Source organism: Vipera berus, assembly GCF_964194415.1.
Source record: "Vipera berus genome assembly, chromosome: 1".
In the NCBI taxonomy this organism is placed as follows: domain Eukaryota; kingdom Metazoa; phylum Chordata; class Lepidosauria; order Squamata; family Viperidae; genus Vipera; species Vipera berus.
In genome coordinates, this window is record NC_138202.1 from 173,628,075 (window position 1) to 173,646,589 (window position 18,515).

The 18,515-nt window shown below is 33.7% G+C and overlaps 1 protein-coding gene across 1 annotated transcript in view; it reads right to left on the reverse strand.

Moving 5' to 3' along the window:
- Positions 1 to 7,446: 7,446 nt before the first annotated feature.
- The window catches only part of PGAP1 (post-GPI attachment to proteins inositol deacylase 1), a 56,694-nt gene continuing 45,625 nt past the window's right edge, over positions 7,447 to 18,515 (reverse strand). The window contains exons 20-27 of the mRNA XM_081312512.1: positions 16,039 to 16,132; positions 14,901 to 14,991; positions 14,356 to 14,541; positions 11,734 to 11,869; positions 11,052 to 11,099; positions 10,109 to 10,332; positions 8,802 to 8,906; positions 7,447 to 8,041 (exon numbers count right to left, since the gene is read on the reverse strand). Coding sequence (XP_081168638.1) covers positions 7,903 to 8,041; positions 8,802 to 8,906; positions 10,109 to 10,332; positions 11,052 to 11,099; positions 11,734 to 11,869; positions 14,356 to 14,541; positions 14,901 to 14,991; positions 16,039 to 16,132 — 1,023 coding nt within the window. The 3' untranslated portion in view covers positions 7,447 to 7,902. The remainder of the gene's footprint in view (positions 8,042 to 8,801; positions 8,907 to 10,108; positions 10,333 to 11,051; positions 11,100 to 11,733; positions 11,870 to 14,355; positions 14,542 to 14,900; positions 14,992 to 16,038; positions 16,133 to 18,515) is intronic.

Below are 18,515 nucleotides of genomic sequence, written 5' to 3' on the forward strand. Positions count from 1 at the left end.
TGATTAAAATGTGTAATATTGCCTCAGTAAATGGAGTGCTTCCATTCAGAGAACCATGAAGGCTCAAAAATATGCACAGATCTGCAGGATTCAATAAGAAGAATGTGCTGAGAACCTTAGCAATGGACTGCATTTATCTACTGAAATTACTAATCCCCAAAAGGAGCACATTTATGAGACTTTAATTCTTTTAAGTACACTATAACATCTGTATCTACAAGTAAGCATTTGGCCATAGTAACAAGATTATTTAAAAACTGATCTTTATATTGTTAATTAGCACCAAAAATGAACACATCTAACAAAAATGAAACAACTGTTTTTAAAAACTCAAAAATATATTTAATGCAACTAATCATCAGCTTCACAAGCCTTAAACATGGATATCTGTAAAAGGCAATAAATCTTATTCTAGCTTATAAGATGACCATAATGAAACCATTAAAAACCAGTCAAAGCTTAGTTTATCACTATAGATAGAGTAACTGACTTTGCATATCAAGCCTCCCAGAAATGAAGAGAACTTTGCGTAACAGGAACACTAAGATATTGGCCCTTCCATCAGTAGATTATTTTATAACAGAAATGCCTATTGTAATTGACACATGGTTTCAGGAATATGAAGGAGTCAGTGTAATTAAAAGGTTCGATTGAGAAGATTAACTTCCACTGGAAGTGAATAAAAAGAAGCACATTTCTTTCTTCTATGGCTCTTTTGGCATTCCTCAATAACAGTATCAAGCACAGCACTGTGCTTGTCAACGTGTCTTCTCAGCTAACAAATTTCCTCTCCAACTTACTTATAGTCTTTTATTCTTTTAAAGTAAGCTAGCATGCTACAAGAACCAGGACCAACCTATATTTCTAATGGTGTCTCTGGGCCATATATTAGAGACAAACCTGAAAAATAAAGAGCATGTTTTTATGTGTTTGTGTTCATGTGTGTGAGTGCATGTGCATCTGTGCATAAAATCTAATGTTTGTTTGCGTTCTGTTGTGACTGGATATGCTGACCATGGCAACCATTTAGTGGGAATGCCTGTTAACATGCTCTGAAAATTCCAAATATGCCCACTGGCCACAAAAGACTAAGGAGCTCTGTCTTCAAGTAATTGGGAACATATACAGTAATTTGCAAGTGTCCCTGGGACAGAATTATTTATTTATTAAATGTATATGCAGCCCATCTCATGATTGAGCAACAATACAACTAAATTTTACTGTAAGGAAATTTACATTTTTTTGGTTTGTTTTTATACATTGCTATAAAAATATTGTGAAGTTTATTGTCTCCAACATCTGAAAATAGTTTGGAGATACTATCTAATACTTTTATCTATCTGTTATCTTACATTTTAAAACTTTTTTAGTGGATGGAAATCCTTATAGATTTGTTTTAATCAATTGCGTATTTAATTTGTGATGAACCATCTCTACATTTTGCAATTTTACTAGTTTACATGTAAATATAATTAATTATAATAAATAAATTTTTAAATGTACATTTGAAAAATGTGGATATATATATATATCAAGGGCTTCAGAAAACAATTTCTCTCTCTCTCTCTCTCTCTATTCTATCTATTGGTGGGATTCAAATAATTTAACTACTGGTTCCGTTTGTTGTCATCACTGGCGCGATGCGCCTCACATATTCGTCATCACTGCATTGTCGTCATCTCTACTGCGACGCGCCTTGTATATTTGTTATCACTAGCGCAACGCACCTCGTATATCTGTCATCACCAGTGTGCCGCGCATCACATTGATGTCATCACTGGCATGACACAAGTCACATAGACATCATCACTGCCGTGACATGCCTCGCCATGGCAGCATCACCAGCGCGATGTGCCTTGCAATTTTTATTGTAACCGATTTGCTAAACTCAACAAAAAATTAGGTATCGGTTCTGCCGATGTGAACCGGCTGAATCCCACCACTGTATCTATCTATTTCTGGTGATGGAATCCTTTGCAACATGATTTTCTGCAAATTTTTGGAAAGGGAAAAAGCAGAAAGTATTTTAAACCACAGATAGACTCACAAAAGATTTTTAAAATCCTCAAGGGGGCAGGAAAGCAGAGGGGATTAAACATCTCTCTTCCTCCTGACCTTTAATTATATTGTGTATGATTTATAAGAGTCTACCCTCCCTACCCTTTTATTATTTTTAAGTATTGTGGTAACCTTCTTTATGATAGTATGTCAATAAAGTTTGGCTTGATCCAATGGCCTACAGTAGAATAGACAATATGGGTAGTCCTTGACTTACAACCAGTTGCTTAAAAGAGCAGGGCACTCCCATACGTAACGACCCCATACCCTACCGTTTGGGGTCATGTGATTGCACTTTGAGCACTCAGCAACTGGTACACAATTTATGACTTTTCCCCCCAGAAACACATTTACTTCTGGTTTCCAGCAAAAAATGGCCATTGTGGACAATGTATTTGCTTAACAATCACAGCATTTTCTTAACCACTGTAAAAAGGTACAGGTAGTCCTCAACTTACAACAATTCCTTTAGTGACTGTTCGAAGTTACAACAGCACTGAAAAAAATGACTTATGACCAGTTTTCACACTTATGGCCATTGCAGCATCCCCATGGTCACATGATCAAAATCTGGATGCTTGGTAACTGGTTCACATTTATGATGGTTGCAGTGTCCCAGGGTCATGTGATCACCCTTTGCAACCTTCTGACAAGCAAAGTCAGTGAGGAAGCCAGATTCTCTTAACAACTGTTACTAACTTAACCACTGCAGTGATTCACTTAACAACCACGGGAAGAGAGCTCATAAAATGGGCAAAACTTACTTAATAAACAAAAATTTTGGGTTCAATTGTGGTTGTAAGTTGAGGATTACCTGTAGCACAGCTGGGGATGATCACAAAGTGGCATGCTTAATGACTAGCACAACTTATGACTTGTAATTCCGGGCTCATAAGATCATATGTTGAGGGACTACCTATAGACTGTATTTTAGAAACTGAAATGCAAACATTTTAGACAAAAGTCACTAATCTATTTCAGTTGCATCCCAGGGCTTCTACACATATTCCTGTCACAATTTTGACTTCCCTCCATCTCTTGAAATATCATAGTCTGCACCTTTTTTTTTAGACTTTAAAGCAACATGTCATGCACAGGAAAGAGAGCTATTATTAAAATTCAGGAAGCATATTTAGAAGTTCAAGTTTAGTTGTCAGTACTTTGGAAAAGGATTCATACTGCTGGACTGTCAAATAGTAATCATTATGAAAATATTACAGCATATGCTTTTGTGAGAACAATTATTCATGAGAAGATGGAAAGCACTAGAACTGTGAATTTAACTATAATGTTTTGCAAGTTGGTTCACTAAAATGCCACTACTGAATAATCAAGCTATGTTCTTTTTTAATCAATGAAAATATTTCAAGTATGTTTCACACCTTAAATATTTATCACTCAGACTAGCATCAAGTTTAAAAAATCTAACAAAATGAACTAAAAATTTATTCTTCACCCTTTTCAAAGTATGGGTAAGTTGTTCAATCATACTTCCTTGGCATAAATATTCAGAAATATATTAACAATTACAAATACTTTTAACAAATTTCATGTAAAATAGTTAATATTAATGTTGATTTAGCTACATTATCTTATTTTCTAGAAAAAGGAATTAGGATCTTCCAGGTTACAAATTAACTCTAAAATGTAGGCTACTTAAAAGACTAAAATATTTTATATTGTTCAGAACATATTGCAGTGAACAGAAACATATTTTATTGCATGAACAATGCAGCACCCATGCAGATATCAAGAGCTATGAGTTATGAAATGATTAATTATATCAACCATATCACAGAAGATGAGTCTGAGATTCAAGTGTGCAAACAGGTCATCCTTTACTGCAAATTATTTTTTCACTAGGTTTTTTTTTTGGCAGATATACATTTGTTTAGAGGCACTAGAGATCAGAAATGGTGATCTAAAGCTTAAGGATACATTTAACATTTCTGAACAGAGGTATTTTTAAATAAATGTTTGAGGCATGTGTACCCCACTGGTAAGCAATATTAAAAAATCTAGCAGGTTTGAAAATCAAAGTTGCCTACTATATCCATGCTTAATGCATAATTCCAAGAACAACCCTGCAGATGCTGAAGGATTGGAACATGCCCTCCTTTCACCTACAACCCACCAGGCCCTTCTGAAATTTTCGAAACTCTGCTGAGTTTCTCTTGTTTTTAATATAGCAGTTGCATGAGAAAGTTGCTGTTCAGGAACCAGAATAATAAAAAAAAGCCACCCCTTAATCACATGGACCTAGGCACGAAGATTTTGAATATGGTCCCTCCTCTTTGCTTATTATTTCACCAGCAATTCTCATTATTGTTTAATTGCACATGGAAGAATCCAAAATAAAAAGTTAACACTTGCGGTTTTATTCTTAGACAGTTCTTATCTCCAAATTGGTTTCTGATCCTAAAGATATACAGAAGCCAATCTGAATCTTTAGGAAGAAGCATTTTCTCAAAAGCTAACTGAGGTCCAGTGGCTTAAATGAAACTGGAGATGGTCTCTGCTCCAGTGGTTTGAGCCCTAGCACTGCATGGTGGAGTGAGCTCCCGTCACTTGCCTCAGCTTCTGCCCACTCAGCAGTTTGAAAACATGTTCTAGGTAAGTAGATAAACAGGTACCACTTCGGTGGGGAGATGTGCTGCTACGTCGTGCAGGGGGCAGATTCCTGCTGTGTCTGAACCTTCCCAGTTGTGACACCCGTTTGCAAAGTAGCTCCAGTAGAAGGAGGGGGCCTTGGGTGCTGCTGCAGGAAGAGCTGCTCATCTTTCTTTCTAGTGCAAACCTAGCTCACCCTCCTGTGGCGCACCTTGGGAAGTGTGTGAGTGTGTACCACAACAGAGCTAGTAAATTGGCAGCCAAACTACTACTCTTCATTAGCACTGTATTCTCCTGGCTAATGTAACAATGCCATATACTACTACTACTACTGCTGCTACTACTACTAATAATAATAATAATGTCTTATTCGGCTATGGGAACTTAATATAGCTGCTCTTGTTGATTCCTGGAGACTGCCTGGATTCTATTAAAAAGTAGTAATGTTTTAATTTTAAAATTTCCTTAGACTACTTTCCTGAAATACTTCCAGTCCTACAGATAGTTGCATGTTTAACTGAAGAAAATCTGAAAGCACTCAAATGGGCTTTCTTGTAAGTAGCCTGGCTACAATTACACTGCTTCTTATTTGTTTTCAATGGACACTGTAAATCCAAATTAAAAGCAAAAAGAGGCATGGTTCCAAAATAGGAAAAAAAGCAAAACGTTTCAGATAAAAGTGTAAAACTATTCTCAATATACAATCTAAAACTATACATTATTAATTTATCGGCAGGTACAAAAATATGTAAAAAGGATAATAAAAGTACTATACATCCTAAGTATGCACAATTCACACAGCATGTAAAATAGCATCTATTCATTAAGAATATGATTAGAGATTATTCAATTCACCCGCTTCTCATATACAGGTATCAGACCACAATCAACAGCTTTGATTTTCTATTAATACATAAATTTGTAACAGATTGTCCAGAGGTGACTTACAGATTCTAAAGTGTATTGGACAGCTCCTTAACTTCTAATGGTTTGTGTCTGAACCATAGATTATGAGCTAGTATATCATAAGCTACCACCACGTTAATAAATATTAGCTACCATGACACACACACATACCCACACCATATGCACTGCAAAATAGATAAAAGTTATACAGTCAGAGCCTTTACTAAGACCCATTAATAAATTCAAGTTCTCATTGGCATCTGATTAGAAGGACAAGCTTCCCAGGAGATGCCAATGCATGAATTTGAAGAGAACTTTTGTGCCCTTAGCTTCTGCTTGAGAAAGAATAATTTGGCAAGTGCCATTTCCCTTACTGTGGCACTGACAAGAGACAAAAGATCACTGCCAAAATTCTATTTAGCATACAGCTATAAGATGTATAGAAATGCTTTCCAAGGTCAGCCTTCATTGAAAGAGGTCTGAGAATAGATTGCACTACTGTGTTCTATGCCAGCTGTTGGCAAAAAAAAAAAAGCCCAGGATAGCAGTAAAACAGACTGACTGCAAGACACAGAATACACCGGCAGCTCAGTTTAATGCCAGAAAATCAGCTGAAAATTAGATAGTGGAGGACTTTTTTCAAGAGACTTACTAAGAACATTTTAATACCTTATTAAAAGTATGTCTGGATACCAAGATTGGCTTGACCTTGAAGCATTCCATGTAAAGACGGTAACAATAGCACATGTAATGATTCACGCACAGCATAATCTACTAAACTGTTAAAATTACAGAACAATTCTATAAATATTTTTAAATAAATTAGGGGGAAAAGAATGATAAACAGAGACAAATAACTAACCAAAGGCACTTTAGGCAGGAATTATAGTGGATACAAGTAAGGAAAGTATGTATTATAACTTGGTTTAGAGGAAACCTATCTTTCCAGGAGCAATTGGAAGAGGAAATGAGCCATTATATAAAAGAGGTGCTAAGATATGTAGTGATTGCCAACTTTTAAGCATTCATAGTAATATGCAAAAGCAGCAAAAAATTATCTTTAGATATAATGCTCATACATTTTATTTAAAGAAGCAAAATATTTGCTGCTTTTTAAATGGTTATATTAACGTAGTTCTGCCCAAAGACATGTCCTTTTAAAACTTCTTAGTGCATAGATAAGTATTGATTTATTTGATGCCTACGTTTTATCAATCCAAATAATATGGAAACATTTTTCCAATCAACTAGAAGTGCCTAGCTCTACACTAAGATAACTTCTGATGGACCTAAGAGGTGCTGAATAACATTAGCAAAATGTTACTCTAATGCAATACTTCTAGGATGCATTTTAAAATCTCCGTATTTAGCTCTAGGGAACTTTTCTGAATTGTTTTGTTTGTCTGTCTTTAACCTGGACTTTCCAACATAGTTATTAGGAATTATAAGAACTGCCCAGTGATGTATATAGAAAGGAACGTATTAGAGAAATGATCAAATGATCATTTACACAATGCAGTGTTTCACTGCCTTTGAATAAAATGGCTTCTATGCAGAGAATACTCCATTAACAATCCATTTCTACTGTGAATGGATTTCGCAATACATACTGATATCTTATTTATTCCAGCAGTAATATTGCCAAAATAAATATGGGAATGGTGATTCAAAATTATTTCCTATATGTTTGTCCATAATGACAGATTTTCCTCTGCATAGAAATATTCACCAGCTCTAACTACAGATTTTAATAGAACAGGCAGCATACAATCTTCTTGTATACTTACTAAATTACATTATATTGAGTACACTTTTATGTACTGCTTTCAATTATCTCATAAATTTGCAACCTCGGATATGTCTTTGGACACATTAGTATTATAAATTGTATTAGAACCAAAGGAAAAACAAAAATATGTCAGTTGCCAGTAATTGGGTAAGAACTTATAATCATTTTTATCAGCAATTCAATTGTTCTGTCTGTCAGTTTAGTGTCACTTGTTGACTGAAGTAAGAATACAGAAGTATATGGTACATGTAAACTTGCAATTTTAAAATAAATAAGTAAAAGCCATTTGCTTCAAAACCAAGGAACTGATGCAACCATGTTTTCCCTCAGTGTCAAGAACAAAGTGCTTACTGAGTAACACATTTATGCAACAATTTCTTTTAAAAATTAGTAAGTAAAAATATTGTTCTCTTATCATGAAATATCACTTTGGAAACCTAAAGCCTTTCCATTTTCTACTATAGATAGAAGATGAGGCTTAGGTTTTCCTATATTATCTATACTTCCACATCTATTACTGTTTTGGCCAGCTAAAGATTTTACACAATGCTGCATAATGAATGTAAAAAAAGAGGAATTATTACAAAGTATGGCATTTGATATAAATAAACAGGTGCAAAAACTACAGCAGCAACAGAGAAAAGAAGTGGAAAATATGCTGCAATCTTCAATAATTTACTGTAGGAAGAGAAAAAAAGAGAATAAAATAAAATTATTCAAGCAATGAGATGTATGAGTACTTTTGTTAGTCTTAGTCTTTCCTAATCTCACATGGTATTTGATTTCAACTCCCACAATTCCCAAGCCAACATGATTATCCTGCCTGGAGATACAGGTATAATTTATTGGTGGATGGGGTTATCAAGCTGGAAAGGCTGACATAGCAAATAAACAACAGATATTATTGAAGCAATACTATGGAGTAACGTTCAAGATATAATTACTTTGCAGAAAAACATCCTAGAATATGCTAAGCCAAGAAGCTGAAATTGTATCACCTCAGCTTGTAGGAGAACCATCTACCCCATGGCTGATATTTAAAAGAAAAAAAATATGTAAAGTCAATATAATTTCCATTCCCTCCCTCACCAGTTTATAAGAGAGCAATTCATACAGTTTCTTTCACTTCTGTAATAATGACTGCATGAGAGTTGTCAGCTAGCAGAATTGCAAAATGTTCTGAAATGATCTGAAAAATTCAGTTTATTTTTAGTGTAGGAAACAGAAAAAAATAAGACTGGAACAAGATGCAAATAAATAAATCCCATCCCCATCCTCTGATTACAGAGATCTTTTGTTGGATCTAAAGCAGTTCTGAAAGCTAAAAGATTCTTCTTTGCTTTGGCCCAACTCCTAATAATGTACTATCAGAAGGGAAAACAATTTGATACAAGAGTGTTCAATGTAGTGCAATTTAAAACAAAGATAATTAAAGTACCTTGATTTAAGTTTTGTAGTACTTGTATTCATGAGTATATTCAAAATAATTATCAGAATAACAGCAACAAATCTACATGGATCAGGATCAAGTCTGATATGGTATCTAATTTAAAAAGAAAGAAAACACAAAGGACTATTGTATTACTCACATGCAACATTATTTTTCTAGATAGCAACAACAAAATACACTAAAGGAGCTAAAAAAAGATGGTTGAAAATAAAATAAGCAGAGAAATAGGGAAATCAATACCATGTCATTAGATGGCCCAAATGCAACTTTTCCTCTCAATTAAAGCTGTTTTAACAATCAAAAAATTGGGTCACTGTGAACTATCTCACATTTCAGAAACTGGGGAAAAAAACAATGCCAATTTTAAGATAATGAAAAAATACTTATAATGGATTTTTCATTTCAAGACAGTTTCCTAGTATGCTAAACATTTAACACATTTGTGGTTCTAAGTTATCTTTTAACTTTTTTTTATTAAAGAGTTTTAAAACAAAATTTTACAATATATATCCCCAAAATCCACCCGCCCCAAACCCCCCCTTCCCCCCCACTTCCCAGAGCTGAATACAGGGTTATAGATATAATAATCATATTCTAACTAACATTATCCATTATAAAATTAACCAAATTCATAATGTGCTTTAACTCCCCTTTAACATAGATACATTCAAATTATTAAAAACATAATAATAATAACTTAAACAAAAATATAATCAATACTAATACTAAAATTAATAACAATATCCCTCTAAAATCTACTCATAAGCTAAATGGAACTTTTTAGTCCCATATTTGTTCTGAATATAATCTATCCATCTTCTCCAAACTGAAATATATCTTTCTTGTGAATGATCCTTCAAATAAGCAGAAATCTTAGACATTTCTGCAAGATTCGATACCTTAAGTACCCATTCTTCTATAGTAGGCAAACTATCCTTCTTCCAATATTGTCCCACCAGTAACCGTGCTGCTGTTATCAAATTCAACATCAGATTGGTTTCTTTAGTATCACAATCTACAACAATACCCAATAAAAACAATTGTGGAGAAAAGGAGGCCCCAGCGAGATTTGAACTCGCGACCCCTGGTTATCTTTTAACTTTTAAATATTTATTTCTCTAGTTCTCTGCCTGCTAATGTACTGTGACTAACTCTCACATTCATTAGACATTTGGACTGATTTCATATACACAACCAAATAGTTCATGAACTCTTCTAATAGCACATATATTAACTTACAGGGCCATCTCATAACATTTTTTAAAAAATAAAACCTGCAAATTTGGAATGATTACCTGATATTTTTTAGCCAATAAATTAAAGATGGACAACTAAGAAGCACAATCCATGAGGTTAAGTTGATGACTGTGACATGCATTTTAAGGCTATCTATAATGTTGTCATTGGCCATGGTGATGCTGGGTGAGTTTCTTGCTTCTGAAAGGCAATCCTCTGATCTGCAGCTGTTCTCCCCTTCAATTTTTGAATCTTCTGATTTAGGTTCTGGGTTCTTTATGGGCTATAAAAAATATAAGTATATTTCACAGGTTTTTCAGCATTAGTTAATAAAAAGTATGAAGAGTAAATTGAAATATCCACAAAATAATTTCATAATAGCATGGTGACCAATAACATACAAATGTAATTCAGTCATTTAAATTCATGGGATCATATATTATTGTTTTATTTCAAATCAGACTCCTGACTGATGGAGGATTAATACTATTTTTAATTACTGTCCCCATCTTGATTAGTTCTTGCTATCACTACATTATTATGAAGAATTATTCAAGCACTGGAAACACTAAAATAAAACAAGTAATCTATTTCTTCTTAAAAAGAAGCTAGGAGATCGAAGAAACAAGATTACAGTGGCAAACAAGCCGGCCTGGCCTGATGGGTTTGGGGTTTTAATATTGATTTTAATTAATTTATTGCATTGGGCATAATTATTTAATTTTCTTTTAACTTTTGTACCTTGTATTTTTGATATTTATTGCCCTGTACACCGCCCTGAGTCCTTCGGGAGAAGGGCAGTATATAAATCAAATAAATAAATAAATAAAATAAACTAAGCCTGATCTAATAGAGGTTTTTTTAACCCTTTCACCATAGGGGAAAAATAGTTAAATCCCCATGAAATAATGTTGAGTCGTGATATTCTGCAAGAACAGGAAATCTGTACATGTTAAGTACAAATGTTCTTAAGCCAACAACAAAAAGCATAAACAGACTTACCACATTACCATTTAGTTCAGATATTAAATTTGAATGGAAATTAACAACCTGTAACAGCAAGCATATATTTTAGCTACAACATTATATGCCTATGATCACAGCTTCCTAAAGTTAATGGTTGTGCTTTACTATTCTATACTTCATTGTTCTACAGTTTACTTTTTATATATATTTTAAAGCACTTATCTGGCATCTTTGTGGTTTTCTTATATTGCTCGAGCATTATACAATCTTACCACATTACTGAATTCATATATAATACTCTACATATTTGGAACTTCTTTGGGATTTTACTGCTACATTATTTAAAATCCATTTCTTAAAATTTTTTAGTCTGCGTTCTTCCTTGGAGAGAAAGATTAATGAGCAGGGAGCATAAAACTATATCAGGGGCAAAGGGATGAATAGTATAACCTCGTTAAGAATTATTCAACAGCTCTCCATCCTTCTGACTTTTCCCTAGAGGCACTTCTGTGTTGATTACCAGCAATGTTATCTGATCAAAGCAGTAAATTTTTACACATAGGTTGTACATAGACTCACATATGGGTGACATGGATGATCTAAATGCCAAACTAGCAAACTAGATCTAAACTAGTGAGAAATGATCTAATCAATCTGTAGCCTAAAAATGTCAATACTATGTTTGTATTATGTCACAAAACTTTTATTGTTTAAATACCTTGAATATATAATGAAAATAAGTCATCATTATGGCTAGTGCTCCACAGGTAGTCCAGCTAAGAAAAAACATTGAAACTGCAACACAAAACCTTAATCGGGTAATCAGACTGTTGTGAGATGGAAGTCCAGAGGGTCTAGAAAATAAATAGATTTATGAAATAAAATATTCATTATATTACAAAGCAAAATAGAATTCAAACTTCCCACCAAACTGTGGTTTGCGTTAAGTACTGTTGCGACTCACACTATGGACTGACTTTTTAGAGCTCTAATGCTCAAATGCGGGTTGAAAGTCGCGTGGGTGTTTTCCATTTTTTTATTACTCAATATTAAAGTAATATTCAGTAGACTCAGTAGGAGTCAACATTCTAAAAGAGTTGTTATTTAATCACAACCTTAGCTTTCCCAAATCAGGTATGCCAGCTAAGTTTTTTAATCGTAGTTTGCTATGGTACATAAATGTATAGGGTCACATAATGCATAATGTGCTTTCTTCTTGCAATTAGCTCTTTCATTATTTTGTCGCACCGCTTACCATTATATGGGTGGATTTTTAACATCTCAGTTTATTTTCTTTTCAGAACAGGCATCAGAATTTCATTTTTTAATGTGTGCCACAGAAAAAAGTGACAATAAAGGTTATCTTATCTTATTTCATCTTATCTATCTCATCCCATCCCATCTTATACTTTTTATTCTTCATACATAATATCAAACCATGATTTATAACAACACACGGAGGGAAATAAGAATATACATACACAAAAAGGATACAAATGAATGCCTAGTTGTTCTACTTAGTGTAAAATTACTGTTTAAAAGTACTCTTTAATTAAACTACAAATTTGTTTATGGAAAGAGTAGGCAGGCTGATATCAGGCTGAAGTACTTCAAACTTCAATACACCTAACAAATTGGCAGCAGCCTTGATAATTTACACTGAAAGGAGTGAAATCTAAAACTTCCTAGGTCTATGGTAGAAGGGTGGGATGAATTTATCAATTAATTGGTAGAATATTTTACTCATAATACATATTTGTTGTAGTTATTTCAAACGAGTTTAAAATTTAACATGTCTGTTTGTGAATACATTCTACGTATAATACATCCTGCCTTGCTCAAAAGACTGTTTCTTTTCAGGAAGATCAATAACTTTCTTCATCAATATCTTTCTTGATAACAATAACAACAAGGTTTTAAAAGTCACAACTTTTCAATTTCATAAAATTTCCAATAAGGTCCATAGTGTCTTGGAATTATAAATAGTAGAACCTAGCTAGGTTATTTGGAGGGATTTTTCTCTGTAAACAATTGCTTCTCAGTCTAATACCAAGTAGGAAATGAAGTCAAGCATTTTCTACGTTGGAACATTTGAACAAGGCAAAATCTGTATGTCAAAAGTGGGAAAATATTGAGATTCAGAAATCTGTATGTCAAAAGTGGGAAAATATTGAGATTCAGAATTAACTACTTAGCTGTTTCTCCTTTTTTTCTCTAATCCAATTGACAACTCTAGGGAATTCAAAAGTTTGCACATAATTTTGTGATCTTTTCATTGGCCAAGCAAAAAATTACTATGTATTATGAATTTTAGACTCCTAAATCATTTAGAAAAGAAAACCAATTAGAGAGATTTTTCTTCCTAACTTTGTCATTGTTTTATTAAAAAGTAAAGACATTTTCAAGTTCTGTTCTTGGTGACCTCTTAAGACACATCCAAATAGTTTACTTGGAGCAATACTTTCTTCTGTGTTTTTTAATGTGACTTCAAGTGTTGTTAACTTTCCATTCTGAGAAAAGATGATCAAGCCACTCAGAGCAAATATGATCCATTTCCAATTCCAATTGCTGGACTCATTTTACCTTTTGTGCAAGTGTTGCCTCTAGAACACAGAATTGTAGCAAATAATTGATTCCTGTTGCTTTTTAAGTGATACAATGGTTTGTACCTAATACTAGCAACTATAGGGCTTAGGGGCTACATCACAAACCTTTGCACTATGCTTGTGATATTTACAGGTGCTTCAGTTTTAAGATGATTTAAAAAATGTCAATCAGAAAATATTCTTGCATTTTGTATATGACATAGAGAGTATACTTCTCTTCAATACTTTGCCAAATGTTGGAGGATTTGCCTACTATAGAAGAATGGACTTTAAAAGTTTTGAACCTGGCAGAAATGGCGAAAATTTCAGCATATTTGAAAGACCATTCGCAACAAAGATATATTGTGGAATGGAGAAGATGGATTGATTATATCCAGAATAAATATGGAACCAAAAAGTTTCATTTAGCATTTGAATTATTAGATTTAGAAGATTTGTTATTATTTAGTTATTTTTAAAGGAGAGTTAAAGTGCGATAGGACTTAAAGTGTTATTATAGTTAGTTTGCATATTATAGTTTAAGATTGTTAGGGTTAATACGCTGTATTTGCTTTGGGAAGTCGGGGGGGAGGGGGAGGGAGGGGGAATTGGGTGGGGGTGGATGGGTTTTTATGTTTAAAATGTATCTGTAAAACTCTTTAATAAAAAATAGAAAAAAAAAGAAAAAAATATTTTGCCAAATGTTGTTTCCAGCAATACCACTAAACATTTTGCATTTATTTATTAATTTTTACCTTGTCAAAAATAAGTGCAATGAAGATAAGAGCCTTATAGATGAATCAAGAAGTACGCCACCCCAGTAGGCTATGCCAGTACCAAACATAAAGAGAATCAGGGATACAAAAGGAAACCACAAGTCCTGGTTGTTCACTGTCACACGATCCAACTCTGAATTCCTGAGTCCTTTAAGCCAGCTAAGTCTAAAAACAATAGACAGCATGATAATTATTTGGTTTGATTACCTGCATTTCCAAAAACTAGTAATTAATCTTAGCTAAAAAATTAATGTTTGTAACTTAGTTACAAAATGCAAATGTTTGAGAAAAAATAGAAAACATATTAAATATATTACATTACTGCTAAGCTTGTAAGCCGCCCTGAGTCTTCGGAGAAGGGCGGGATATAAATGTAATAAAAATAAATAAATAAATAAATAAATAAATAAATAAATAAATAAATAAATAAATAAATTAAAAGTAAATAAATATAATTAAATAAATATTAAAATGTATTTTAATGTAAAATAAAAATATACTAAACATATTAAAAAGAAACATACCCCAACAAGAACTTAATCATATATGCCATGGGCTCTACTTTATAAGGCTTAGCCGCTTTAGTAAGGGCAGGAACAAAGTCTGAACACTGACCTAGAATAAAAGAAAAAATAAAATCTGAAACCACATGTTCACAAATTAAATGATAAAATTAATATTTATCTTTTTAGAATACATTTAAAAATGCTTAAAAGTTATACTATCAAAATCAATTACTTCTCTTTTTACTTGAGCAGAAACAGGGGAAAAAATTAAAACCCATATATTTAATTTTAATTTCTACATTTAATTTAAAATATTGTGTAGCCCCATGCATACATTTCCACGTCCAGTTTACAAGTCTTATTAAAAAGCCCAGTATAATATATGCTTTTTGAAAGCTTTATTCCTATACTGGTATATTCAAGTTATGATAATTCATTCAGTGACCATTTGAAATTACGGTGGCACTGAACAAATTGTACTCAGCGGTCCCTGAAATTATGGCCACATAATCAACCATAGGGATGCTTTAATTCCTCTTACTTGCCTATCTCTCCCCCATCTCTGCCGTTTTGGCCCCCTGCACTTCCAGTCCCCTGCTGCCCTGTGCTCTGCCCCCCCGCGATGACCTAAAGACAGCTGAGGGGGAGGGGTGAAGGAGAGGTAGTCTCTTTGAAAGAACTGGGGATCAGGGCCAGGAGGGATGCAGATGGGAATGGGTTGGATCAGGATGGGTCGTTGGCTAATAACTGCTGAGATTCAGCAACAGCAAAGGGAGAGCTGGGATTGCTATCCCTAAGAGACAGCAAGTGGAATTGAACTTTACAACTGCATTGCTTAGTATCAGAAATTCTGGTCCCACTTGTCACTGTAACTTAAGGACTACCTGTGTTGTAAAAACCTTAAACCTTTTAAAATATGATCCTGTTAAAGTCAATAAGCTATGAAATATTCATAATTCACTAATTACTAATAATGTAAACATTTTATCTCTTTACATTCTATAAGGGACTTGTTTGATTAGAAATACTTTTCAACAAATCTCAGTCTTGTTTTAAAAGCGATGACGCAGAACATAAACATAAAATGAAATGCAATGTGATCTAGTTTTATAGCGATAAACAAACCTTGCTTAAAAATCTTTTCATGTAATGTTACCTGTTGACACTAGGGACCTTAACTGTCTTCTGTAGGCAAGAAGAATATTAGAAATAATGTACATAGGAAGAGTGCCACCGTGGAATCTTATCACCTACAAAACAAAGATGTTGTGTTTTTTTTGGAAAACAAGCACATGGAAAAATTATTCCACCTTTTCTTTTTTACCTATACTAACTACCTCAATAATGCTTACAATTCTGTATAGATATAACAAGATGTCTTGCTTGAGACCATCCTGAATATTCATGGAAACAGAAAGACTTGCATTTAAAATTTCCAATCCTAACCAATTCACTCTCAAAAGCCTATTAAGGGAAAAAAGATTATCCATTTTCTCATTGATTTGTAGGAAGATCGTATGTTCCAATGTAAATATTAAAAGAATAGCAAGACATTGTGAGTTGTGGTAATTGCACGTCTGTGAGTCAGGTCCAAGCCCAAAGAGGGCACAGTGAAATCCAATTGAATTCAATTCTTTATTTGCTTACAACTAATAGACAGAATCTTGCCAAGCTAAAGCTATAACCCTCCAGCCTACTAGATATATCCTGAGAGATTCTATGGTGTGGCTACCGGGAACCTTTCTGCCCCTTCCCCCATCCAGCTCAGGACTGCAGTTTCTTAATTTTAGCTTCTCTCTGGAATATACCGCCTCCTTGCTGGGAAAGTTCTGTGCTGCCAAGACTCCCTTCCACTGCTTCTTCAGGTGGGTATTCACAATATGTATGAGATCAGCTTAAATATTAGTCTCAAAGTGTGGCTAGCAATTTACAAAAAAACCTGGAAATGTTCAGATTACTTTGGGATTCATTAGAGCCATGTATCCTGCTGAGTGATTAGAATCTAACCTTCACTTCTTAAAGCATGGACCATGATATGTGTACCTAAAGAACCTAGAATGTGACCAGTTGTGTGGATAATGTTTAAATTAAGGCAGGGTGGATTTAAATAAAACTAATCTGAGAATTTTATTATACCAACAGACAACATCAGCTGCCATTTTATTGCTGTCCTGTCCTGCTCCAAACCATTTGATTGGGGTTTTTTAAAACTGTTTAGAATGTTATTACCTGGAATAATGTAGTGTTACATACAAAACTGGCTTTAAATAATTTACAGTAAGTAAATTTGCACTCTAGCAATGACGATATTATTTTACAAGCTTGCTGAACATTCTGAAATGTGATTGGGTTTTTCACTTTACTCTTTTTATTTAAACGAAACAACATTGCATTATGCAATGTCTAAGTTCCTAGTTCAGCAAAAATATACATTTCCTGTAAACAAATAACAGATCTGTAATTAAACTATAAGAATCATAAATCTCATATTATAGCATACCTAATAATCCCAGACATGCTAGCTCAGAATTCAATCATGCTCAATTTAGTACAATTGTTTAATTATATACAGTACATGCATTATGCATAGCTCAAAGGCTTAAATTGTTGAATGTGCAAAATTTTGTTATGAAATAAGGTGCAGCAGATGTTCACATATCCGGTGACAAAGGTAAGTACTATACGCACTCAGAAAAAAATGCCATTTTAAATTATCTTAATAGTCCTTCCCATTTTACAGTAATTACGTGACTGCTTTAAATTCTGTCTTAAAACAGGTGGGCATACATTATTTATTTTAATAGAAAATGATGGATTCTACAAATTCATGATTGTATATTTGTAATATAACAAGGCAGAATTATGTCCCATTCTGCTGATCGATTTTGTTGGAAAAATATACTGTGTGCATACTCAAAAGGAGCTGGAGCCAATCAATCAGTTTATTTCAGCCCTAAGGGCAGATACAATAAAATATCTAATAGAAAACAATAATAGGACTGAAATAATTAAGAAGAGATATATTCAAATAAAATAGAATATAGGGAGCAGTATGGTAGTAGGAGAGTTAAGAGTTTTTATTACAGTGCATGGACATAATCAAAGGTGCATAAACATCCCAAAAGGACTACTGAGGGCAATGCCTGCAGCCTGGCTAAAATGAGGGCCTTATAAAATTTCAGAATTGTAATAAATGATAAATAGGAGGTTGGAGTGAACTCTTTTGGAAGAATATGATCAATATTGGCGTGTGACACCTTTCTTAAATTTGTTTGGAGATCCATATCCCAAATTTATTGTCTGGAGGTAATTTTAATATTATCAAAATCTATTAAGCACAAACTTTCCATAGAGAAGTCCAGTAAATGAATTTTATTTAGGGCTTTTAAAACCCATAATTAACCTTTTAAAGCCATGATTAAACCTTAAATAACATACTGCTCTAACAGTAACTCAGGGGTGTTAAATTCGCAATGTCACATGACGTGTCGCAACATATCGTGACTTTTTTTCCATTGCCGGCAATGGGTGGGCACGGTTTTGCCATGATGCATCCGGCCCAAGGGCTGGCAGTTTGACACCCCTGCAGTAACTGATCAATTAAAATGTATCAAATTGTATTAAGTTGCAAAT